Raw genomic sequence first — 27,629 nt, 5'->3', positions numbered from 1 at the left:
ATTTATGTTCTGTCTGTGGCTGTGAATAATTAATTAGGTTGAGAGAAAAGTTAATTTTCTTTGGAACTCTGACGCATTACGTCTGGTTTTTATTAGCTTGTAGTATTTTAAAATTTTTCACAAATTATTAAATAAGAAATTATTGTTAAATATATGACTATTTAAACAATAACATTTTTAAAAATGTCAAATATTTTAATATTATAGTTTTTATGTATTTGCATCAAATAATTATGAATTTTTAATAAGAAGGAATTTTTTTATAATAAAATTAAGATTTATTAAAGAGAACTTCTTTCTTTCTCTCTTTATTTCTCTTTTTATCTTTAATCGAAAACAAATACTTCTAGGCGACATTTGGTGAATGGTTCGTCATTATTATTAATTACCTTTTGTGTTATTACAGGTTTCGAAGATTCTAATATCATAAATCAAAAGCTAGATTATTATAAATCAAAGTACAAAATGGAACAAATAGAGAAAACTGACAAGCCTAAAGAAACATCACCATCGGAAAAGAAATTCATAACCGACACGTTACAAAAAGAACAAACAGGTATGATATCGAAACCGTAGGAATAGAGAAATAGGATACTTTTTTCACAAAATAGATATTCGAATATTTCAAATATTTCGAGAAAATTGAATTATTCGAATTGAAAATATTCTGTGACTTCAGTTTCGTTTATAACACTAAAAATGCAAGGTGCAAAAAGAGAACTTGCGTAATGAAGCATAGTCTCGCCGAGGAATGTTTTGTTACGTCAAGATATTTTTATATCGTTTATGTTCATCGAAAGGAATAAAGCAATATCTAAAGAAAGATCTGGCGACGTAGGTCGTTCGTGTGCAAGGTGGAAAAGAGAAAAAAAAAAACTTTTTAACGAGGTCGAAGGAAGGAAGATCATTGTCGAGTATCGTTTCGTTTCGAGACCTGAAATGAAATAAAATTCGATTGTCATTCTATTTTTATTTAAGGAGAGAAAGATAATCGGCTTACGGCTTAAGATTTGGATGGGGCTTCCTTAACTTAATTAAACGTAACAGCATCATGCTCGAAACTATCGGTGGCGGACTTCTTTAGTTCAATTCGTATTGACAAAGGGAATGGTGCAAATTTCGTATCTTTCTTTCAAGCATCCACACGCAATTGTCAAAACGTGAGTCTTTCTTCAGTTTTGACACTTGTTAATTATACTTTTTTAAGAATCTTTTCTTTTTATTAATTCTGATTAAAATTGATGGAAAAACTGAGATAAAAATCTGCAATTTAAACAATTTCAATTGTAAAAATAAAGTTATATGTGTCTTTAAAATAGATACTTATAATTTATTATGACCTCTTTTTATTTTTTTCCTGAAAAATCTTCAGTTATGTTTTTTTACTTGTTTGAAATAATTTATTTAAAATTTTATTTTATGTTGATGTTAATTTTTCCTTTTTTACAATTTTCAGTTTCAGGTATTTTTAAGTTCATTAGTAGTTTGTACTTATCAATCGACACGTTAAAATCGCATAAGAAATCGAGCAGACATGGCGTCAAAAATCGAAGAACACGATCGCGCCACAAAGGATAGTCAAGTGAAGGATTGTTCCTCTGAAACGAAGATCAAACGTAAATCCAGATCCTCTAGGAGACGCTTGAACGCCATGATGAGCAATGCATCGTTGCATTTCTCCGATACGGATTCCGAGGGCGAATTGGCAATGATCGCCAATAAAGTGGACAAACTCAATGTTACGCAAACTTCGCAAATGGACAGTCAACGCAGTCCATTAATCTCAATTACCGGTGCGGAGGCTACCAAGTCCTCTGAGACAAAGATCAACGAAAATCTCGATTATCTAATAGCGGATGGTGAGGCCAGATCTCAATCGAGACGCGGTAGCTTCGCGGAAAATCTCACCGACGTCGATGAGATTGATAGCGACGAGAAGAGCACGGAAGCCAACGAAAAGGGTATCAGGAGCAGTCTGAAAGTGATCGACAACGGCGATCAAGGAGAGACGGACCTGGAAGACATGGAGGGCGATGAGGACATTGAACCTACGATCTACGTCGCGCCGAGATCGGACATCCTGACCGAGTTTGGCGGCGAGATGATCACAACCAAGGAGGGCGACGGACCGTTTTCCGTGGAAGTGCGAAATCGATTGTCGCGCCAACAGGTCTCCGTGGACATGGGAGATGCTGAGAAAGTGCCGGATATGCCCAACACTGACAGCGAGGATATGGATGCGTCCGAGGACGAGACTAAGCTGGACGAGGCAGCTGCTTGCAATCACATATATGACGTTATGTATGAGGATACCTCGGCCGCATCCCAAATTGTCATGACCAACAAAGTGGAGAACACTCTGCACGTACCGGACACCGTTGACGATGCTATCAGCGACTGTCACACCGATGTTGAAGACGTCGATTAAACAGAATTGTTCCTGAGAAGAGAAAGAGAGAGAGAGAAAGAGAGAGAGAGAGAGAGAGAGAGAGAGAGGAAACTCTTTAAAACAAATTTTAAAAAATTATATGGAACATGTGAAACGATATAATCTTTGAAATCAAGGCTTCGAGCAATTTCCATGGTTTTTCCGATTATATATAACAAGACTTAACATACCATTGATAGAATATCAAGATATCATTGTTAAAAGTGATTAATGATATATTGTAAAGAGCTATTGCTACATGTAGTTGAATAAAGTCACTGAAAATGTCTAATAAGATCTGATATACTTACACAACTATTGCAACGAGAATTGCATAACATCATTTATTAGCTTTCTATTTAATAGAAAGTCTTGAAGATAAACAGAATGTTAGAATCATTTTTATTGAGATAACATTCAAGTAGCTATTAAAAGTTTCAGAAATATGATCAAGAAAATATAATGAGCTAGACTATACAAAGATTATAAATAAATTATATTTAATTGTGATGTTTTCAATATCGAAAAACTAGTATATTGATCTTAAATTAACATATTTTTAAATCAGCTTTTTGTTAATATTTTTTCTTATTTTTCCTTTTTCATTAAAATAATTATCATTTTTTTTTAATATACACGTTTCATTGAGAAATTCATGAAGAAATAAAGAAAAATTATTTAAAAAGTATGTAGAGTATGTAGAGAAAAGAAACATACTTTTTTTATTATAAGTAATAAATATACATACTATAAACTTCGGAATATACTATATCGTGTAAAAATAACAGAAACATCATAGTTTATTCCAGATTCTTACGTTTTCCTTTTTGCACCGTGCCTATTAAAATTTTTTATGGAGCAAATGTAATTATTTAAGCAAAAAAAAAACAAAGAAAAAAATACGATTGAATTAACTTTCAAGAAACAATACCAAATTGCATCACTTAAAGAAGTCCGCTTATACATATAACGATTATAAATGTTATTCGTCCATTTATAAATAATCGGGTAACAATACGATGCGCGTGGAAACGATTATCGACGAATTAATTCTTATGTTTTCGTTATGAAATCGATAATAACGCAATATATGTGTACTTGTTATACTTGCAGACCGAACTGCCGTCCTCAACATTATCATAGACAACCGTATGGGATATTAATGCAAAAGAGTATGTCTCCGCAGACTATAGAGAAATTTTCCGATATAAACAAATACACACACATATATATATATACATATATACATACATATAATTATAATTATATGATACAATATATATAAATACATACATAGATACTTATGTCGATATTTTCTTTTCTTGGCAATAGTATTATTTTTTTTTCTTTTGTTTAGAATCAAGTCGTTGTATGTGCAAGAACAACATAGGAAAATTTATTTTGTAAATATTTGTGAATTATATCCTTGGTTGAATATAATTAAACAAATTCAAATTATATTGTGCATAATAAATCTAATATATATAACATCTCAAAAAATATACAAGATATATAATTAAAATAATAGTCATTACATGCGCGCGCGAAACACGCGCCGTAATATTACATCCAATACTTATTATACAATACATATGTGGTACTTTACAATGAATTAAAGCCGTCGGATATAAAACAGAACAAATTTATTTTTTGACATTATACGACTCACTGTTATTATATTGTATTTATCCTAATGAAAAAAATTATAAATAAAAAAAAAATTACATCTATATCTGAAACGTCGGGTTTTTCGAGATTCCAGTTAATGGATTGACGCTGTTTTGCATTTTGCGGCTTCAATTATGGCTTTAGTACATCTTGTACCTGCGACGACTGCGTAGAAAAGAAAAGAAAATGAGAAAAATAAGAGAAATGAAGGGTTTGCGATACGAAAGTTCTCGATCGCCAGATCTCGCTGTGAATATATAAAGGAACAATAATGTAAAAGATAGAGACACAATGTATCCCAGCTATTATAACTACGTGCTTAATAAAAAGTAATGTGAGCATAATTCTTGGTTGTTCTAGATGCCGCTATCCACGAATCCTTTGCACAAAAAGCGGCTTGTCCCCTAGAATCCGTAGATGCTAGTTATCCCAATAAAGTAGGCGCCGGTCAATCGGAATCGGATCTATCACCCGAACTTGAAAGGCAAACGTATTCGGAGAAACGCAAATTCTGGGAGGATATCTCGAAGAAGCGCGAAAGTTATCAGCGTTCCGAATCTGAAGTCTCGAGGGCCTCTCAATTGACCATCAATGAGAGCGACAGCGAATCGTGCCTACCGAATATCGTGTCTGAGGAAGGCGACGGGACCACGGAGGGAATTTCGGACGTTATGAGGTCGGAGACCATCGAGGACATCAATCTGCCGGACATCTCGGAATGTTCGGTAGCGGAGAAGGCACACTACTTCGAGGAGCAGATACAGAAGGAGATGAAGGAGGCGTTGGGAACGCCGAGATTACAGCAGCAAGATTCCGTCAAGTCCGAAAAAGACAAGTCGTCCTTTTTCAAGGCCAAGATAATCGACGAGAAAAGTCATATGGAAAAGAGTACAGCGGATGTGACAACAAAGAACATTGAAATCGAGGAGAAGCACGTGGCGGAATCGCGAGAAATTGAAAAAATTTTGAAAATGGCTACAGAGGATACTAAGAGGACGAAAGAGACGTGGAAAGAGCCGAAAGATATCGATAAAAGGGAGAAAGATAAAGATGAGGATAAAGATGGAAGAGCCGCACGTGAAGAAGTTCAAAAGATGGTAGCTCAGCCAGTGATGGAGATTTGCAAAGAGTTACTGAATAAGGAAAGAGAACTCGCTGAAGAATCGTTAAAGTATGAAGAAAAAATATTATTGAAAAGCGATAAACCGCAGGATGAAACAATAATACAAAAAGAATTAAGCGAAAAAATGCAAAAGAAACCGGATGTATCTGCAGATATCGTTCAGGAAATCGTAGAAGAGCCAAGATCGGAAACACTAAGCGAAGAGATCGTTAAGGAGAAGATGTCCGGACGGAAAATAATAACAGAGGAGACAACAATCATCTATACAGTGCAGAAAGACGGAACTCTAGTGCAGGAACAGGTTCTTAAATCCGTGCAAATTGAAGGCGCGAACGGCAAACCAGTTACACAAATTCCGGAAGTTAGTGCGGAAAAAATATTTGAGACGAGTTTACTGGATATAAATGACATTAAAAAATTACGAACGGATCAGATTGAAGAAGAAGAGGCTAAAAAACTTGAAGGTAAATTATCGATCAAAGAAGAAGCATCTGAAGTGTTGCAAAAAATGGAAGAGATAATTGCAAAACAAGCGGCTGACATTAATCTTGAGAAAGAGACGATACCCGCCATTGACACGGAAGTCAAACAGATAAAAAAAGAATCTCGTATCCCGATTTCCACATCAATGGCCGAGAAGGAGAAAAGTCATAAAGAAGCGAAAGATAAAGCATCATGGGACAAACCCGAGGAAAAATCGATAAAGAGCCCGATTCTGGAAAGGGAGGACATTACTTCACCGTCCAGCAAGAAGAAAGAATTTGAGTCTCGCATACCTAAACGCATTGGAGCGGCAACGAAAGAAAAGGACACGAAGAAGGATTTGCCAGGAGAAAAAGATGGCGAGACTATCACAGTCACCGAGAAAAAATCTAGCGAGGAGGTGACTTCGCGGCACGAAGAACGCTCTACCACGAAGAGCAAAACGCAAACGTTTTCCAAGACCTTCACTGACCCGCAAGACGCATTCAAGATGTTTGAGGATATAAGCGCTATGAAGGATAAAGATTTTGCTACGGTCACTTCAAAAGTCGATACCAAGGCTACAAGTAAAATAGAAAAGAAAGAGGTGCTTTCGTCCGAGATCTCCAGCGGAGCAGATAAATTTATAACTCACGAAGAAAAGGAAAAAATAGAAAAGAAAAAATCTTCGGAATCTAAGTTAATTAAAGAATCATCGGCTGAGACGATAGAAGAGAAGCAGAGCAAGAGCGAGGAGATGGATAAAACTGCTGTGCAGAAAATGTCGATGAACGTGACAGAAGGTAAGGAAGTGATAGATGCCAGTGCTTCCGAATCTAGAGCGGAGAGTAAAAAGGAAGAATTGTTTAAACTGTTGGAGGACAAGGAGGGAACTGCGATGGAAAAATCTGGAACTAGTAGAATTAGAGAAAGCGACGTAGATGTGGCAATCAGAATTAAAAAAGACGATACGAAAAAAGTGGAGGATATTAAAGAGTCACCTGAAGCCGCTAAAGACGAAAAAATAGGAGAGGTTGAAATGATTGCGCAAGGACAAGTTTACAAAGAGAATTTGGAGAGTTTTAAAGTTGAGCAGTTTGTACCTAGTCAAAAGTACAAGGAGGATTCAACTGAGAAGGTTGAAAAAGACGAACAACCGCAGAGTGAAGAATTTCCGATATCTTTGGAAGAGAGAGAGCAATTGATCGCTAAGAAAATGGAAGCGCGGAATATAGCGGAGGATTTAATACAGTCAATTGAGAGCGAAATCGAAAGAAGATCATCGACATCGGGATTAAAGCCTCAGATGTTGAATAAAGAATATCTCGATCAATTAATTTCCGAGAGCACCGACGATGATCACGAGAAACTGGCCGATGACTTAACAAAAAAGTTTGAAGGTATAATAAAAAAGTCTTTGGACAAACAAGAAAGCAAGACGGAAGCAGCACTATCGAAAACATCAATACAAGAGGAAATATTTGAAAAAGAATCTACTAGAGACAGTATAAGCTTTAGCGAGGATATAACAAAAGATGAAGAATCATCGCCGCATGATCGAGAAGAGAGCTTACCATCTTCGCAAGCTAGACTTCAAGATAGAGACATCACTATGAGTCCCAGCAGTATATCCGAGCAGATCGAACTCGAAGAGACGATCGACGTCGACACTGGAGAACTAGAGGATTTATCTAAGCCTACATCCAGTCCGCAATCTGAAAAACTTCGTTCCGATAGATCGAGTGGTCATATCGAACCGCTTCAGAGAGACGTATATAGCGATACAACTCTATCGAAAGATAAGATGGTGTCAGAAATCTCGGGCGCTAGAGTATTAGAGATCCTGGAGCCAGGCGTAGACAGCCGTCAGGATTCGGTCGACATGCCATCATTGGAGCTGGACGAGCACAAGATGTCCGAACAGACTAGCAAGGACGTAGCGTCTTTGCACGAAAGCGCGGCAGTAGATTCTTTGGAGAAGATCGCACAAGAGAAAGACGCGACTGTTAGTTCTAGTACGGTGTCCGAAGACGTGGCTTATCCTCCGATCCATGAGCATGTACCTTCCGCGATTCCTGTGTCGAAAGAGTACGACGCAGAGGATAGACGAAGAGCGGATAGTTTCGAGATTGAGAGCCCGCCGTTAGTTTCGCCAAGGACAAAGCTCGTGCACGATTTGGAAATCAAGCCGGTCAATTGGATGATCGGCGACGAAAAGATCGAGATATCGGAAACTTTGCAGCCTTCTCAGGTATTCAATCAGGAACTGGAAGAATACGAGTCGTCCGTGCAACGTGCTCGCACTTCCTCTCAGGACGAGTCTGTGGACTTGGAGCAAGAGTCCGTAACGAAGTCTTCGGAAGACATCAGTGTGATCGAGTCTGTTAAAGAATCCGTTACTGGTAGTGATGTTATCGTTACGACCACCATAACTAAGACCACAAAGTTCACTGTGGTACCAGTGACTGAGCCGGTGACCGAGCCGGACTTTGACAGCGAACTGATAGAAGATAAATTAGATATTACTTGTCAAGAGTTGGTCGACACCCTGCAACGAGAGTATGACGCCAAGACGCCGACAGAGCAAGACGCGATCGGTATACGTCAATCTGTATCCCGCGAGGACTTTGACTTGGAAACGAGTATTACCGAAGCTGTCACGGAAGAGATACCTATGAAAGAAGAGGAAACAAAAGATTTCACTGAATATGTATCTGCGAAAATTGCGGAATTTAAACTTCGAGATGCAGATGCAGAGATTTCTCAACGAGACATTTCTACGATGCAAGAAGAAACTGCCGAATTTACAGACGCTAGTAAAATGTCAATAAAGGAAGAAATGGAAGCTTCTGCGCGGCATATTATAACTGAAGAAAGACAGAAACAGCAAGACATTGAGGCTGCGGACGATAAAAAAATAGAAAAATCAGAAGTTAAAGAAGAGATAAAAACAATTGTGGAAACTGAGAAAGATTCTAAAAAACAGGAACTGACAAAATGTGCGAGAGTTGATGACGTATTGAAGGAATGGACGGAGACTTATTTGACAAAAATCAAACCTCCTAGCGAGGAGTATAAACGACATATGGAAAAGACCACCGATAAACATGATAAACCTAGCAAATCGACGGCGCCTCCCTCCGATACTTGTGCCTTGAAAATAAAGAAAGACGATCTACAAAGCGTCGATCTAAGCGCGCGGTACGCGATAACGGTGCTGGATCAAGTGGTAAAGAAAGAAATCGCTGAGGTAAAAGAATCCTTGGAAGCGGCTAAGCAGGATTTGATAGAGGAGCTGAGTGAAAACAGCCAGACTGTGATTCAAATTAAAGATTCGCCTTCAGAATTTCAGTTCAAACTCCAGCCGGAATCAATTCCGAATGATTTACCATTTTTGTACAAACCACCGTCCATTGAACACGTTCCTGCGGAGGTTGAACCGGAAGCCGAGACTGAAATTACTACGCAAAGCGAATCGCCAGTCGTAAAAGCTCAAGAATTCCAGGAAGAAGCGAGAGATATTATCGACGAGCCCATCGTACAAGCAGCCACAATCGCCGAAGACAAATCAGTCACTGTCAAAGCACCTGAAATTGATATTGATATTGAGAAGCATGAAGAAAAGGACAGTGTAATAACCGTTCAAGACGATCAACAAGAGGATGAAGACGAGGGTCGTCCCAGTCCGCTTCCCATTAGTAGATCATCGGACATTAGTTCAGACATTGATAACAGAGATGACAGCTATTCTTTGGCGCCGCCTCATCCAGTGCCCAGAAGACGTCACAAACCGGCCAGATTATCGAAGAGGGTAAAAACTTCTGAGAGCGAGGCTGACGTCGGTTCGAGTTCCGGCGAAAGCAGCAACTATCAATCCTGCGAGTATGAGAGCGGAAGCAGACCTAGTTCGTCTGACGTCGAGGCGATGCAATCTGCTGCGGGCGGTGTTCAATCCGGAACCGCTTCGGAGTACGAGACGGCGATGATGTCGATCGAACATGAAGGTTCAAAGACGTTACCGACGTCGCAAGAGTACCAGACCGCAGTGAGTTCATTGAGCTCTCGCGAATCTATGAAGTCCTTGAATTCTCTTAGCTCGGGTCATCTTGGCAGTATCGATAGTACTAGCGAACTGTCGGAGACCCTGGTTCCATCCGAGGAAGCGGACGAGGACGTAGACGAAATAGATGAGAATCTGGAGAGCGCACTGGATGCGGAGCAGGAATTAGTTGAGGTATCGGATTCTTCCGGTAGCGAGGAAATACCGATGGACGAAACTGTGGATAAAATCGACAGTCATATACCGTGTCGCATGAAACGCTCATCCGAGATGATCTTCCAGCAGATTTTGGACGATAGCGTCAATCTGGAAGCGGAGTCCATGGACGAAGTATTGGAAGATAATCAGATTAAAGTTATGGACTCGGCAACATCCACTTCTATAGAAGCGCCCGGTGCTCTTCAATCGGTTCACATAATGACGTCACGAGTGACATCCGAGGACGGGATTCAGAGCGTATGCACACAGGTAATCTCGACGCGAGTCACCAGGCCCAGTGATAGCGAAGAATTCGAAGAAGAAGCGGAAGGTTTGGAAAAAGACGCGGAGACAATGGACGTGGAAAATCTAGAACAGACCTTAGGCCTGGAAACTGCCGGAGATGAAACTCTCGAACCGGCGATGCAAACAACATCCGTCCACTCGATGCTGCAGCAAGCCAGCATGTCCCTATCTTCGGCATCGGGAATGTCTTTTGACACAGTCATAGAGAAGGATAGATCCGAACGTCATTCGCCCGACAGCGATTCGTTCGAGCTTGTAGACAAGCCCGACATAATCGACGATTTTGTGGTAATCGAAGAGGTCGGACGGGAGGCAGAGGAGTTCGACTCTGAAGGCAAGAGCATTCGTATTAGCTCGATACCTCAGACAACTGCTAAGCAATACGACCGTGATCTGGAAAATCTCGTGACGGAGACTAAAGAGGAGCAGGTGTCGACGAGTCAGAGCTCCAAGAACAACGATCTTTTTGATTTCGACACCGAGGAGAGTCCACCCCAGGCATCGAACGACGATCAATCTCAGTCCTACTCCGACGAAGAGCAATACGAGGGCAAGAAGTGGATAGAGATGCAATTTCAAGCTGACACCCGGGTCTATGACATCGAATACGATCGCGGACCGCTCGAGGACATCAAAGAGGAGGAGATCACGGATTTTGAAGCCGGCAGTAGTAGAATAGGCAGTTTAGGTAGTCACAAAGAGTCCATAGGCAGCGTGGGAAGTATGCGCGGCAGCTTCGGCAGTACACCCGATTACGATGTCCTTGGCAAGAAGTACTTCAACAAATCCACGGATCACGATACCGCGTCATTAACTTCACTGCAAGAGTTCGAGCATCTGGAGAGCAGTGTGGCGGCTGAAAACTCGCGGAGATTGCAGTGCGGTTCGCAGGAGTCTGCTAACAATGGCAGTCTTCCGAGGAGATACATGACCGGTCGTTCGGGTCACGGCGATGACATCTCGTTGTCCTCGTTAAAGGACTTTGAGGGCCTTGAGAAAGCTTGCCGGGAGGCTCATCTGATGGAACTGCGGGCCCGCGAGGAAGAGGAATTGCTGGAACACGAGAGTCCGGAAAACAAGTACAAAATGGAGAATCTGCCGCGTTCGAGGACGGATACCAGCGCGACTGGTTCTTTCAACCCTAGCACTTCCGGATCGGACGATTACGAGAAGAGGATAAAGGAAATCGACGAGATAATACGGATCGCGCAGTCCAACGTGGAGAAGCTCGATCGGCAGGACGACACCACGGAGGACATTTCGCAGATCGAGGTCACCGATGCCGAAAGAATCATCGGGACCCAACCAATTCCGGAAACACTTCCGGAGGAGACGGAGGAACCCGACGAGGCACGAGCGGTAGCGAGGGAGAGCAATATCATGGAGACCAGTACGGATTCCTTGGAATTGGAGGAGAACGCGGAGAAAAAGTACCATCCGTTGTGCCGAAGCTCCGATTCCCTCGAGATGAAGACGACCTTGGACTTTCCATCCCTAAGCTCGGACTCGTTGAACAACGTAAAAGACGCGAAGGAAACGCCGACAGACGCTGCCGGACAGTTTGCCGGCAGTGCGAGACGCATCTCCTCAGATTCTCTTGAAATGCCTTTGGTGGAGCAACAGGATGCTGGAGTGTCCGAGAGAAGCAGCGACAGCAACGGTCATCGTGCGGAAGAAGAAACGGCCGTCGACAGCTCTGTCAGACAAGCATCCTTGACGGAAACTGACGCGAGATATGGTAAAACGAAAACGTCACCAAGTAGCGGTACATAGAATAATTTTCGTAGGTAAGATGAAAATGCATGATTCCATCTGATATTTCTACAGAATCTAGTATAAAAATAATTTTTTAAATTATACTTACATGGAAATAATTTCAGTTTTTTTTTTTTTTTTTTTTTTTTACATAAAAAATTATAAAAATATTTATTTGCATATTATGTGAATTCCACAGAAGGCTATTTATTATAAATATTGATAAACGATATAATTTCCAAAAAGGTTAATGCGTGTATTACGTAGAAAAGATATAAAACACACAGAATTTAAAGAGATTTGCAAATGATGCAAGTTAGTAAATAATGATAGAAAAAAAGTCTAATTACTTGTTCAATCGATATTTCAACAAATAAATAATAAAAAAAAATGTAAAACATAAATAGAATACAATAAAAAGTATAATTATTTGTGCGACATTAATCTTGAAATAATCTATATTAATAAATTGTAATATAAGTTGATATAATGCAAGCTAATTGTAATGTAAAACCGAATTGTAATATAATATAAGAAGAAGAATAACACCAATCTATTTCAGATCGTTGTTATCAATAAATCAATTACATTTAATTTTTAGATAGCGGACCACCAGGAAGGAGTTTTGCCACGACTTCATAAATATATTATCGAATAACTCGAGAAGCTTTACATGTAAAACGATATTAAATAATGTACAATGTACTAAAGAACTTGTGCATTGTCGATAATACAAGAATACCATTACATTTGTTTTTGTTTTACGCGATGTCTTCTAAAAACAATTTATATTATGCTTAAATTAAAAGATAGTTGCTATCTTCAAGATATAATATTGTTGCTCGCGCGCGGGATAAGAAAGCGGAGTGGAGAGTGGCTTGCTTGTTTTTCATTATTAAATTTGGACGAACGTTTGTTGTAAGAATTCTTGCTGTTTGTAAGAAAATGTAAACTATCTCTTGCTTAACTATTTTCGAAATCTTTACCGCAGATATTGAGTTGCATTTATTGAACATATATTTTAAAGTGCTACTTACATATACTTACTTATAATACATGTTCTACATGTATTATAACGCGCGTATGACACTGTACTATTGTAACGTGTTTTATAACGTGTTTTGATTACGAGATGTCTTTGTGGATGCTTTTTCGTAAAATTTTATAATATATTTGATGTACTTTTTGTAATGATTTCAAACGACATTTGCGAAATTCAAAAATACAATAATGCTAGCTGTAGCGCATGTTTACATAAAGGAGGACAGATACATATATTATATCTAAATAGAAAATTTTATATGCGAATATAATATATTTAGGACACACATAACATTACAAAAGACAACAGAAGGTACATACATTTCTGTTTAAACGATTAAATATTTGTTTCATAAGTTATTGTATCTGTTTTTTTTTTATAATATAAACGCAGAATTACAATGTTATCAATTATGTTTACACATGTATTGTATATTATTACGAGTTAATAATGTCATTTGAGAAAAGATTGTTTCCTTATAACGATAAAAATATACATCTGTGCATTATCTGAAATCTAAAAATAACATTTATTTCCTTGTAAAGCTTGCTATATTGTCACTCAAATCTACGAATATGCAAATTTTATATACCACAATCACCAATGTAATATTTACTTATAAGTATCGATGGTATACATACTGCTATATATGTATACCGTATATTATATGGTACTATATATACCATATAATATAATATAATACTAATGTACATGTACATAATGTAAATATTATACATTAATGTTGAATAATCTGAAACAATTATAAGAATAAGAATCTGATTTTTCAAACCAAATTATATTTTAAAATTGTAATAATTTAGAATTTTATAAAATTGCATATTCGTGGTTTTGATATAAGGAAGATGATATCAAAAGTATTTTTATGTACAAAATTTCAATACTGTTATTATGCGCAAATTCTCAATCTTCTTCATCTTTAATTTTCGACACACGTACGCGTCCATAATTAATATAAGTTTGTATAAATTTTATGTACAAAATAAGGTATCCAAAGGAATACCAATTGAAACACGTTTGCATAATACGTCAAGTAATTGATTAAATTATCGGGATCCATCTCATGCGTAAAGTATACATAAATCGCGCAGCGTGCAAGTTCGATGGTGCTAGGATATATAAATGCACGCTTATCAAATAACAAACAGATGCTGATAAAAGCGACTAAATTGTTTGTCAATGTATATTTTATCCAAAGATCGTCTAAATTCTGAAAATAAGATTGAAATCAGAGACAATGATTTTCTGTTACGGTTTCCGATTAGTATCATATCGCAGTATCACATCATATGAATGGAATTATAATGAATTTTCGAGAGAATTTTATTTATTTAATTCCAATTATGTTTGCATCTAAAAATCATACAATATTTGAAATTAATGATATATACATATATATAATATATACGTTTAATTAAAAATAAGCTTATGGAAATCTTAGTGCGTATTCAATCAGATATATTATTAAATCCGATATATATTATTAAAATTATCTTGAAGAAATACTTTCTAACTGATCATATTAAAAACGTTAAAAAAAGATACATAAACTGTTATAAAACAATGCTATTATTCAAGTTACCCTTTGGTAATACAAAACAGCTGATTTATCGATACATCAAGATACAAAAAGATAAAAATTATTTAAATTTTTAAATACATATTTCTCTTTTTACAAAAAATGATATACGCATTTATGTATTTAAATTTACTTTTACATGCTTTAGAAAATAATTTTTAAGCTCAAAAGAAAATTATACTAGATCGACAGCTAAAGTCTAATCTTCACTAAAAATAGTTTCTACAACAATATAAATAGCTGATCTATTCGTATACGATTCTATGCAAGATCTTTAATGTAACGATGTGTTAAGTTTAAAATCTAAATATTATTAATTAAATATTAATACTTGCAATAGTACCAGTATTATAAGTCTAAAAGATGAAAAATACTATAAATTGGATAATTTTTCTGTTAAAAAATTTTTTTTACTAATACCTGATAATTAATTTAGACAAGAAATTTATATTTATAAATTCAAATACATATAATTTATTCCAAATTAATTTGTTTCAAAGTAAGATTTTTTTCAATATTACTACCCAGGTAGCACTGTTCGTTTTATAAACGTTTTCTAAACGTATCTAATGCGAAAAGATACGTTCAGAAAACGTTTATAAAACAAACATGTGCTACCTGGGTAATTAATATTTGATAACTGATTTCAACATTTATTGTTATTAAAGTATGTGATGTCTCTGAAATTTTTTGTTATATCGAAAATTTAATTAATAGTAAATGGTATCAGAGCTTACCTCATTATATAGTTGAAAATGATTAAGAAAAATCGTCAAAAATTGCACTATTATATATACTTTTTGCCATTTTAGTATCTGAGGATTGTACACAGCTCTAGGTTTCACCTAAAAAATATAAAATAAGGAAGCATCTTTTATATTTAAATTTTTGTTGATTTAAAGTCTTTTGATTATCAAGCATTGTTTGTATATAACATATGCAACATATTTTTAATTTATTTTACGTACAATATTAAATATCTTGTTACATACACAGATTATTTCTTACTTTTATTTTAAATTCGTCTAAACCTAAACGCGGTACACCTGGAAACCAACTAGGACCTTTCCAAAAGACGGCGAGCTTATCGGTCCACGTAACCATATTTATACTTCTTTTTATTAAATCTCTCAAATAGAATACCTACGATATTGTTGAGAAAAATTAATTATGTAAATAAGCAACAATCTTCAAATTTAAATAAATTTATTATTTTTATTATTTTCTCTTTTAAATATTGATTTTGCTTTTCAGTTTTTTAAAGCCACAATTATCTCTGAAAATATCCAACGTGCATAAAAATTTTAAATCTTATACGTTTTTCTGTATATATGTATATACAAGCTTATTGTCGAAAACTTTTACCTGCAGATAAAATAAGTTGAATGATTCAACATTGACTACCAAACCATATATTGTCTCTTCTTCACGATCTTCCTCTTGAAACGTACCAAATATTCGATCCCATATTATGAGTACACCACCATAATTCTTATCCAAACAATAAAGATTACAGCCTATGTAGATGCAAAAATGTACGCATTTGTAAGACAAGTTACGCGAAAAATACGAAAAAGCTAAGAAGTTAAATGTCTAATTTACCATGATGAATGCGATGATGCTTAGGTGTATTAAAAATCAGCTCGAGCGGTCCGAGGTGACCAATAAGTGTTGTATGAATCCAAAATTGATATATCAAGTTGAGTTGATTGTGGACCATAAAGTGCGACGGAGGTACAAAGATAGCGAGAGGTAAGTAGACCACCTGCAAAAAAATTTAATTAGATAAAGCACAAACATACACAAAATATATATATACATGTATATATTTTTTAATTTTAATTTAAAACAAGTTATTTTTAAATAAATTAAATAAAAAAAGTAAATAAAATTTGCAAACATGTTCTTGTATTGTCAAAATAGTAAAAAAGATTCTTACTTTCAATTCTTATTTTTAATAAATGTTAATTAGTCTAAGCGATAAGGAGAAATTTTACACTTCTTTTCATATATAAAATTTTCACTCGATAAAAAGAAATTTCCAAGTGACACTAACAAAGTTACACCAATGTTGCAGAATGGATTGTCGCAGAGCAACCGCGAGATTGAACTCCTCGCTACTGTGATGCACCTGATGGTAGGCCCACAAAAAACTGACTTCTGCAAAAATTACAAACGCGCTAATATGTTGAATTATCAAAGAGCAAAAATAATATAAAGATATTACGAATGTTAGGAATTTAACCATGATTACTGCGATGAGCCCAATAGTAACAAAAGTCCACGGCAATGAAGGCAATATACCATGTCCATAATGAGTCCCAAGCTAGCAGATTCCATCCTTCGCCAAACTTCTCATAAATGGCGATGTATGCATAGTACTCGGCACCACGTGAAAAAATTCTACAAAGTCAAGTTTGATTTTTTGAAATTTGTCAAACATAGTTTTATATAATATTTATGATTTATATACGTCATTTTATTATTATTTATTATTTATATTATTGTCTATTTTTATGTTTGTTGTATAATAATAAAATTTTATTAATTATTTCTTTCTTCTTTATATGCTAGTAAATAAAGTTAGTAATATAAAAACATGAAATAATAATTATTCAACCATTTTTTATAAAAAAGATGAAATATTGATAATTAATTGTGTCAGCTTTCAACAAAAAGTTCCAATAACAATAATTATTGGAAGTTGACATATTTAAAAAAGATAATTACAAGAGAAGCATTTAATATGGAATTAATATTAAAGAATAATTTATTTCGAGCGTATCTTTCTTTTATAATAAATATATATTATTTATAATTAATATATCTATGTTTATTTGTCTATATAATAAAAAATAAAGAGAGAAAATTATCTACCGAATACTTTCGTACAGCATCCAATGAGATAGCGATGTAATTTGATCATTTAAACGAAATCTTTTTTTTTGCAATATTATTTGCTCCAGAATAAGTAGAAGAAAAAACGGCATCCATATCTATAAATATGAAAAATTTTTACAGAAAATTTAACTTTAAGCGTCGTTTTATGTATGTATTAGTGGTGGTACTCTTGAAAGAGGTCTCGACAAAAATAGCACGCATGCTAACGATTCAAGCACTCGCGCGTTCGTAACAAGTAATAAGCCAGCTGCGCATTTACATTAACGGACTTCTCCGATCCATTTGACACAGTTTATGCTAGTTTGTATAAATCTTTTTATTATTATTTTTGTATAAATAGCATCAAATAAATTTTGAAGAAAAATCTTGCAGGCTCGAATGCTAATAAAAGAATGAAATTAGTTGAAACTATGTATAATACAATACACACTGGAGCAAGCATTATTTCTTATTATTTAGATTATTATTAATTTTGTTAAATAAACAGAAAATAATAAATAACATTTTTAAAAATTATTTAAAATTGAAATTGTTCTTGAAGTTGTTTGATGTATTTTAGTAAATTGTTTAGTTTATTTATCAAACATCAATATTAATCACATTAACACAGATTTATCGCACACATATAAATATTAAATCATCAAATTAATGATTATTTTTCTATTTATATTTTTATAGCTAGAATTAAATTATCTTCTTTTCGTTCTTCAATCAAACATTAAGTGACATATACATACGCATACTAACATTATGCAAATTGCAGCACTATGCAACATGAAAAGACGGGAATATCATTAAACTCAATAACAAAAATATATATTTTGTGAGTATACAAATTTTTCTATAATTTTATTTCTTTTTTATATTGACGACATTACCTGTTGCTGATAGTCCGGTACCTGTTGTGCGAACTCGAAGGTTGTCTCTTTAGGGCTGACGAGATACAAGAGTTTTCCGACGTGTTTTAGAAAAGATTCGGCGCTCTCAGCGAATAAATTAAGTATTACACTCATGTTCCACACTCGCAAATACGTAAAGTCACAAATAAGAAAATAAATTTTCTTAATATTTCAGAAGCATGATTAAAAGTCAATGTGGTTAGGTAAAAAAACTAACATCTCAGACAGTACACAGAGCCTATATAATCGCGCGTGTCATGCTCATGTGATTTATAAACTAAGTCCGAGGTAGACGAGCACACAGAGAGAGAAGGTCACGTATCTAAAATCGCGATATATTATAAACACACAAATTTAAGATACTATATAACAAAAATTTTAAATGAGTTAACCGTTCGATTTTTTGTTATTATTTAATATGTGTTGCGAATTAATTTTGCGAAATTGATCTTTCACAATTAACACTATTATTCTAAAAACACATTTAAATATGTAAAATTCATTACACATATACTATATTCAATGATAAAATTTAATAATTTGGAAGAAATATTAACGACACTTAATTGCATTTCTCTCGACAAAATTCTATTATATACTACAAAGATACAATCTCTATTCAAAAAGATTATTTTCGATATGTTATCTGTCCGGAATTGATTTACTTCAACATTAAAACGGTACCTGTAATAAAGTACGTAAATAGAGAATATTTCAGATTTTATGTATAAATTATGAAAAAATCCTTTTGTTTTAAATATATGCTCTCATAATTTGTTCATTAAAACAGAAAATCTTGATTGAATAAAAATAGCAAAATGTACCTAAATAGAAAAGAAATAATACATATGAACAGTGATTTAATATAATTATTAAATGTTTCAAGAAATTCTTTACTCTCTTTTGCTCATCAAGTATTTACGGCATCAATTGGAAAACATACTGATTAGAATTAGCAAACAAACTGCAATTATTACGTAGAATATACATCAGCGTACGTATACAAAAAGACAATGGTTGTATTAGGTAATACAAGGTGGAAAAGAGAATCATTTAATTGTATAACGCACAATCACACTAGAAAATTGTCTTTGTGTTTTTATATCCAAATAAGTGGTCGTATACGACACTTTTCGACAGATGCACGCTACCGAGATACAAGACGCGAGAGATCTGTAATCAAATATGTAATTGCAGACAGCAGCTGTACAATCAACGAGTTTCCCCTTCCTTTGGTACTCTCTGTGATAAGAGATTTTACAGAGTGTCTGTTTTCGTGCGCGCGCTCAATTCGTGTAAAGTGCCAGTCTCCCTTTTGTAATATCTTTCAATATTTTTATGCCTTTTTTTCAAAAGTATTTTAAATAATAAGATAATTAAAACTCTTTCTCTCTCTCTCTCTCTCTCTCTCTCTCTCTATCTCTTTCTCTCTATTCTTTTTAAGAATCATTTGATGCTTTTGATTCAATAAAGAAGGATTTTGTTTAAATAATCAATTATTAAGCACATTCTTTACATGAAACTTGAACAGCAAGTAAATTATATGGAAAACTCACCTTTGTATTGAATTGTATGGTTCAAATTGAAAACTGCATACAAGCTGTGTCATTTTGATATCAGATATATGAGATATGTGTGCCATATTGATACTGGCATATGAGTTATATGTACGTGAATGTGTAAAGAGGTATATTTGTATCACGGTTCTATTATCTGAATATATGATGAATTTGTTATACACTGGAATTTAAAGAAAATTAAGTTTTTATCTTCTATATCATTTATATATAGATGCCGTCTATTATTTATATATTGATCATAAAATACAATAAAAGGAATAAGAAATTACACAGGAATTAGAAGTAAAGACTTAAGTAGAATAAAGATAAGGAATGTCCTTATTTTTATTCTATTTAAGTCTTTATTCCTAATTTGTATGTTTAATTTCTTATTTTTTCATTGTATTTCAGTCTTTAAACTCTCTTTTAAGCCGTTTAGAGGATATATTATTATTATTAAAATATTTCGTTAGAATGTTTTATTATACTATTTATTAGAGGGAAATTCTCTAGCATTTATAATATATATTTGGCGCTTATTTTAGTAAGAAATACACTGCAGTGCTAAATTATACACCGAAAAAATTGTATTCTACATTATAGAATAGTCCATTAAACTTACAGTGTATTTCCTTACGAATATCCTTACGGAAGTGAGTTTCTCTCCTCATCTATGACCTCACTATTCTTAATTGTTAAGAGAGATTTTCATCATTCAAAGTTACATTTTCTGGATTTTTATTATTCTGTGTACAAATCTGTAAAGAAAATAATTTTTAGAGACTCGAATACTTTTGTTAATATAATTATATATAGCAAAATACGATCTTATATAATTATATAATTAAGTTCATTTCTTCTCGGGGAATAGCAACCAGAAAAAAAAACCATTTCATACATAAAATATTTTAATAGAATTTTTGCCAGGTGTGAAGACGAAATTATAAACAATATAGGAAACTTTAAGAAATGTTATATATCTCACATATCATCACATTAATAATTATCAAGAGACACGGTTAATTTATCCACAAATAGTCAGAAGTTATCTTAAGTATACAATTTCTACTCTAATTTTTTTGCGACAAAGCATGCAAACAGAGCAGCAATTCAGTTCTGCTTCCGAGAAATGTTACACAAGGTAAATTTATCACAGGTATTTTGACGAGCCTACTAATACATATAATATAATATATACAAAGTATATGCTAATATTATATATCTAAAATATATAGTAAATATATATACATATATATTCTAAGGTTAGGTATTAGTAGGTCTTATAGGTAATGGTTAGTTGGTTATTTAATTTTTTTTTATATCGCAAAGAAAATCGTTATACTTAAGAATACTATCAACAAAAATTAAAAAAAAAATAAAATAAACCGTGTATGTATGCTGTAATATAAAATACAAATACATACATTACTTACCACAATTTATAAAAATATAACATATAAAGAAGCGCTTAATAATATTTGTACTTTCTAATACACATAAGATATATAAAAAGATTATATATATATTAACAATTAACAAATGTTGTAAGTAATGTATTTATTTGTATTTTATATTACATACATATATATATATATATATATATATATATATATATATATATTATATATACAATTATATAAATTGAACGTACTAAATTGTATGTATGTATTACATGTATTATTTATAAATTACGTATTAAATTAATACGTATTAAAGGGTTCTCTTTTTTCTAATTTTTTGCACATTATTTTGTATATGTAATCAAGACAGATTCTTTGATCAATTTCAAGTTCTCTTTTGCAGAAATAAAATTATTTATTGGAATCACTCTTTAGAATAATTTATTTTTGTGATTAAGAACATTAAAAATTAGAATTTTATTAAATCCAAAATTATTTAAAAAATGTACTTTTGTTTTCCATTTGTTTTTCTGAATTCTTATGGCCGATTTAATAAATCTCACTCTTTTATTTAATATATTAAAATGCACGAAAATGTAATTTTAATTGAAACATATAACGCTAATAAAAATCTCTTTTATATTGTCCATTTTCAAATTGAACTTTAAACGTTTTCGTTTTTTGTATGTCGTGTTAGTGTTACTCTCGAAAGAAATCTTGAGAAAAATATCGTGCATGCTAACGATTCGAGTACTCGTCGCGTTCGCAACAAATAATAAGCCAGCTGTGCATTTACATTAATGGACTTCTCCGATGCATTTGACATAATTTATGCTACTTTTTTGTATAAATCGCATCAAAATAAATTTTGAAGAAAAATATTGCAGGGTTGAATTGAATACCAATGAAAGAATGAAATCAGTTGAAACTAAAACAATACTAAAGCAAGCTTTATTTCTTTTTATTTAGATTATAATTAATTTTGTTAAATAAACAGAAAATAATTAAATAAACATTTTAAAACATTATTTGAAATTGTTTCTAAAATCGTTTGTTGCTCATTTTAGTAAATTGTTTAGTTTATTTATCATCAATATTAGTCACATTAACACAGATTTATCGCACACAAATAAATATTAAAAATCATCAAATTATCGATTATTTTTCTATATATATTTTTATCGGAATTAAATTATCTTTTTTGCGTTTTCCAATCAAACCTTGATTGATATGTAGGCATTAACATTATGCAAATTACAACAATATGCAACATGGAAGAACAGGAATATAATTTAACTTAATAAAAAAAAATATATATATATATATATATTTTGTAAGTATATAAATTTTTCTATAGTCTTATTTCCTTCTTATATTGATGACATTACCTGTTGTTGATAGTCTGGTATCTTTTGTGCAAACTTGAAGGTTGTCTCTCTCTCTTTGGGGGTGGCAAGATACCAGATTCTTCCGACGTGTTTTGAAAAAGATTCGGCACTCTCAGCGAACAAATTTCGTATTATACTCATGTCGCACACTCGCAAATATATAAAATCACAAGTAGAAAAAAAATATTTTATTAGTATTTTAGAAGCATAGTTAAAAGTCAAAAGTAGTTAGGTAAAAAGTCAACGTCTCAGACAGTACGCGGAGCCTGTTTAATCGCGCGTGTCGTTTAAGTATTAATTGTAAGTCCGAGCTAGAGACAAACATATCTAGACAAATCGCGACGTATTGTAAACACGTAAATTTAAGATACAATATAACAGAAATTTAAATTGAGTTAACTGTTCGATTTGTCGTTATTATTTAATATGTGTTGCGAATTAATAAGAAAATTATTTTTAAGAAATTAAATTTTACGGAATTAATTTTGCGAAATTGATCTTTCAATTAACGCTATTTTTATTATTCTAAAAACACATTTAAATATGTAAAATTGATTATATACATATATTATATTCAATGATAAAATTTAATAATTTGAAAGAAAAATTTACGACACTTAATTGCATTTCTCTTGTGATATATTACATAAGAGACAATATTTCAGATTTTATAGATAAATTCTACAGAAATATTCAAGAAAAAACTTCTTTTCTTTTAAATATATGCTTTAAATGCTCTCATAGTTTGTTCGTTAAAACAGAAAACAATTTTGATAATAAATTAGCAAAATGTACATACATAAATAGAAAAGAAATAATAAACAAGAACAGTGATTTAATACAATTATTAAATATTACGAGAAACTCCTTTACTCTCTTCTTCTCATCAAGCATTTACCGCATCAATTGGACAACATAGTGATTAGAATTAACATATGAACTGCAATTATCACGTAGAATATACATCGTATGTATGCAAAAAGATAATGCTTGCAGGTAATACAAAGTGGAAAAAGGAAACATTTAATTGTATGACACACAGTCACACTAGGAAATTTTTTTTGTGTCTTTATAGCCAAATAAATGGTCGTATACGACACTTTTTGCAAGATGCACGATACCGACGATACAAGACGCTAGAGATCTGTAATCGAATATGTAATTGAAGATAATATTTTTATGTCTTTTTTTCAAAGATATTTTAAATAATAAGATAATTAAAACTCTCTCTCTCTCTCTCTCTCTCTCTCTCTCTCTTTCTCTTTCTCTCTCCCTCCCTCTTTCTTTTTATTCTTTTCAAGTGTCATTTGATGTTTTCGATTCAATAAAGAAGCATTTTATTTAAATAACTAATTATTAAGCACATTTTTTATACGAAACTTGAACAGCAAATAAATTGTGTGGAAAACTCACCTTTGTATGGAATTGTATGGTTCAAATTGAAAAGAACCGTATACAAGCTGTGTCATTTTTATATGAAATATATGAGATATAAGTGCTATATTGATACTGGCATATGAGTTATATGTATGTGAATGTGTAAAGAGGTATTTGTATCACGGTTCTATTATCTGAATATGATGTATTTGTTACACTGGAATTTAAAGAAAATTAAATTTTTATCTTCTATATCATTTATATATAGATGCCGTCTATTATTTATATATTGATCATAAAATAAGAAGGAAGTATATATCAATGCGTTATATATATAATTGAAACGAACCTTTTATCAATAGATATAATAGTTTCGTTTAAAACAAACCAAGTTAATTGATAAAATTATTTGTTGTCTCCATTTTTAAGATAAAATGTGGCTGACGGTTACAAATGATCTATTGCTAACACTGCTCCAATAAATTTTGCCTGGAAAAATACAAAATTCAACTTCTCCACGAGAACAAAAATGTAACGCCTAAATTGTTGCAAATATTACCTGCCGAAGATCGAATCAAGCAAGCTAAACTTAAGCTCGAGAAGGAGAAATTTATAAAAATGTTGGTCAATTGAGGAATGAAATCAAAAGAAAGGAAGATAATACAAATGGTTAACACGTTAATTCGTATAATTTAACATAATTTTATATATACTTATAATTATATGAATATATAATTATAAGTATAGCTAAATATGATTTTATATAATTATATATTCAATTATGTATATAATACAATATAATATGTACAATATAATACAACCGAACCTATCTTATTTGTATAATTTAACATAATTTTATATATACTTATATATTCAATTATGTATATAATACAATATAATATGTACAATATAATACAACCCAACCTATCTAATCTAACCAACAAGAATTTAAAAAAAAAATTTTTAAATTCTAAAATGTAATTAAGCGTAGGATCCCCAACGTAAAAACAATCGATTAATCAATTAATTACAATTATAACATCTCTAACTTTAAAATACTATATAATATGTATGTATGTATATATATATACATATATATATATATATATATATACATATATACAGGGTGTCCTGTAATGACTGCCTCACCTCTCTAGCATATGAGCGCGAGCTGTACTCAGCATACGCTGAGCGTTTTTAATTAATAGTTTAATAATTATTGCATAAATCGCAAAATGGTAGAGAACTTAAATGTTTCGATTTGACTTTGTTCTATCTATCCTAGATATTTTAGGTATATATGTACAGGGTGTTTCATCAACATATAGCTCAGTACGACCGGTTGCCTGCCCATAAGAGCGGAAAGTCGGTAATGCAAGAAGAGATAATATTATAATATTCTTTTAGATATATGCTTTAAAATATTTATGTCACAAGTTCGCTATTTTATTGCAATTTAACTTCTTCTTCTATTAATACGCTTATTGCGTATTAATAGCGTAACAGCTAGTATACTTCGTCGAAAATGTACGCGCGTAATCTGTATTATCTATTCCTGCATTACCAATTTTCCGCTCCTATGGGTAGGCAACCGGTTGTACACTATATGAAATTATGTCTATATAAATTTGTATTACATGGTAAATTATACAAATTTGTGTTTATACATTGAGCCAAATATGATTCTATTAATTATTGTAATTGAAAATAACAATTTAAGATTTTTATAGAAATTTAGGGAAGGATTTCGGGAAGGATCTCGAAAAACATTTTTGAACCACTTTTAATCATTTTATTAGTGATCAGTGATACTGTTGAAGAAAAACATTTCAACATTTTATTTCTCCACCTGAAATTTAATAAACAATCAATTTTAATGAGCAAAATTATTATTACTTTTCTCCTTTACTGTGTCGAAAATGTCAAGTATGTTTGAAAAGAATAGAGAATTGATATCCTTGCTAAAATAAATGAAAAGAAATTAAAAGTGTTGCAAGATACTTAGTTGATTCCTGCTACATAAGCATATTTCAATATATATAATCATAATTCGAGTAATAAAAATCGTCCGTTGCAAAATGAATCTACAATACATGTCGAATGCGAAAATCAATATGTTTTATTATATAATGTCTATCAAAGAGAAAGAGAGAGATTGTATTAAAAAATTATATATATGTATATATATATATATATATATATATATATACAATTATATAAATTACGTATTAAATTAATACATATTAAAGTGTTCTTTTTTTTCTAATTTTTCGCACATTATTTTGTATATATAATCAAGACAGATTCTTTTATCAATTTCAAGTTCTCTTTTGCAGAAATAAGGTTATTTATTGGACTCACTCTTTAGAATAATTTATTTTTGTGATTAAGAACATTAAAAATTAGAATTTTATTAAATCCAAAATCATTTAAAAAATGTACTTTTGTTTTCCATTTGTTTTTCTGAAGTTTACACTGCAAAATGTCGTAACATGTATATACACTTTCTTTACAATTAATTAATAGTTCGAAAATTATTAAGTACGATACTAAAAATGATCGTAATAGTACGCCTCGACATTGTTGCAGAAGAATCATTAATTTTAAATCAATTATTAAAGAATCGATCGTTAAAAAGTAATAGGCGAGAAAACATCGTGTGTATTAATTTTGCATGCTCTTCAGCTTGTTTATATCACCAATATAACACATGATAAAGATACAAAAACAAAGAAATATAAACAAAATATTCACAAAAAAAGTTTTAGTTAAAATTGAACCAAGATGCTTTTTTAACTACATCTATAAATTATTTGACTTATAAATAAAAGATATATACATATTCGACATTATATTACAAAAATTCAAAACCAATAAATTAATCTCAGAAAGAATAAGAAAGTTGTGATATGTTTGAAAGAGAAAAACTGTCGTAGCTTTCTCAAACAAACCAATCGTAAAGAATCTATAGCCGAAAAATTCTTTTTTATAATATGTAACATAAGTATAAAAGAAATGCCTACCTGAACAATGAAATATGTTTTACAAATGTTCACAGATTTTCATGTAACTTCTTGATTCTTCGACCTCTTATTTCAACCAAACGAACGCGATGGATAGTACAGTTAAAAAACACCACGTAACTAGCAGAATTATTATATATACAACAGAAATATATATTTTACAAATTTTTGAAAAACCGCGTGTATATCTCTGCGATATTTCAGATATTTCACGAAACAGTTATGGGATTTTGAAAAGGAACGGATTTGTACAAGGAAGGATAAAGCTATATCTACATACGTAGATGTAAACACGACTTTGGACGCCGATCTAATAAGCGCGTGTGACCTACGCGCTTTATTTATATAAAAGTTTGATGAAGACAAACACATTTCTGCGCTCGTCCGAAAATGTCGTGATATAAGTTCGCAAATACAGAATTATTTGTCAACGTATATTCAAA

General features: G+C 32.5%; 3 protein-coding genes across 14 annotated transcripts in view; 2 read left to right on the top strand and 1 right to left on the bottom strand.

Annotated features, from left to right (window-relative positions):
* The window catches only part of LOC140673239 (uncharacterized), a 29,858-nt gene extending 16,599 nt beyond the window's left edge, over positions 1 to 13,259 (top strand). For both annotated transcript variants that reach the window (XM_072906038.1, XM_072906039.1), the window contains exons 26-28: positions 407 to 556; positions 4,457 to 12,032; positions 12,602 to 13,259. In XM_072906038.1, the coding sequence (XP_072762139.1) occupies positions 407 to 556; positions 4,457 to 12,018 (7,712 nt within the window). In that variant the 3' untranslated portion in view covers positions 12,019 to 12,032; positions 12,602 to 13,259. The remainder of the gene's footprint in view (positions 1 to 406; positions 557 to 4,456; positions 12,033 to 12,601) is intronic.
* On the top strand, positions 1,017 to 2,771 carry LOC140673255 (uncharacterized). Its single transcript, XM_072906101.1, has 2 exons — positions 1,017 to 1,160; positions 1,457 to 2,771. The coding sequence occupies exon 2, from the start codon at positions 1,535 to 1,537 to the stop codon at positions 2,426 to 2,428; it is 894 nt and encodes a 297-aa protein (XP_072762202.1). The 5' UTR covers positions 1,017 to 1,160; positions 1,457 to 1,534; the 3' UTR covers positions 2,429 to 2,771.
* A 178-nt stretch (positions 13,260 to 13,437) lies between the features above and the next one.
* LOC140673249 (alkylglycerol monooxygenase) lies at positions 13,438 to 27,504 on the bottom strand. 11 transcript variants are annotated; one of them, XM_072906083.1, is made up of 16 exons: positions 27,187 to 27,504; positions 24,723 to 26,012; positions 24,513 to 24,652; positions 24,200 to 24,380; positions 22,787 to 22,935; positions 20,621 to 20,756; positions 19,996 to 20,179; positions 18,419 to 19,123; positions 17,517 to 17,635; positions 16,885 to 17,042; positions 16,696 to 16,799; positions 16,242 to 16,404; positions 16,005 to 16,156; positions 15,648 to 15,782; positions 15,377 to 15,484; positions 13,438 to 14,270 (listed from the first exon to the last, which is right to left on the bottom strand). In XM_072906083.1, the coding sequence occupies exons 8-16, from the start codon at positions 18,551 to 18,553 to the stop codon at positions 14,010 to 14,012; spliced, it is 1,335 nt and encodes a 444-aa protein (XP_072762184.1). In that variant the 5' UTR covers positions 18,554 to 19,123; positions 19,996 to 20,179; positions 20,621 to 20,756; positions 22,787 to 22,935; positions 24,200 to 24,380; positions 24,513 to 24,652; positions 24,723 to 26,012; positions 27,187 to 27,504; the 3' UTR covers positions 13,438 to 14,009. The 11 variants fall into 11 exon arrangements, 9 of the variants coding, with proteins under 9 accessions (XP_072762184.1, XP_072762185.1, XP_072762187.1 ...); XM_072906084.1 differs by having other exon boundaries at positions 18,419 to 18,761; positions 27,187 to 27,502; XM_072906086.1 differs by lacking the exons at positions 19,996 to 20,179; positions 20,621 to 20,756; positions 22,787 to 22,935; ... (2 more) ...; positions 24,723 to 26,012; positions 27,187 to 27,504 and adding an exon at positions 19,337 to 19,624 and having other exon boundaries at positions 18,419 to 18,761.
* Between the last annotated feature and the right edge of the window lie 125 nt (positions 27,505 to 27,629).

Source organism: Anoplolepis gracilipes, chromosome 14 (genome assembly GCF_047496725.1).
Source record: "Anoplolepis gracilipes chromosome 14, ASM4749672v1, whole genome shotgun sequence".
Taxonomy (NCBI): Eukaryota; Metazoa; Arthropoda; class Insecta; order Hymenoptera; family Formicidae; genus Anoplolepis; species Anoplolepis gracilipes.
This window is presented reverse-complemented; position numbering and strand designations above follow the sequence as displayed.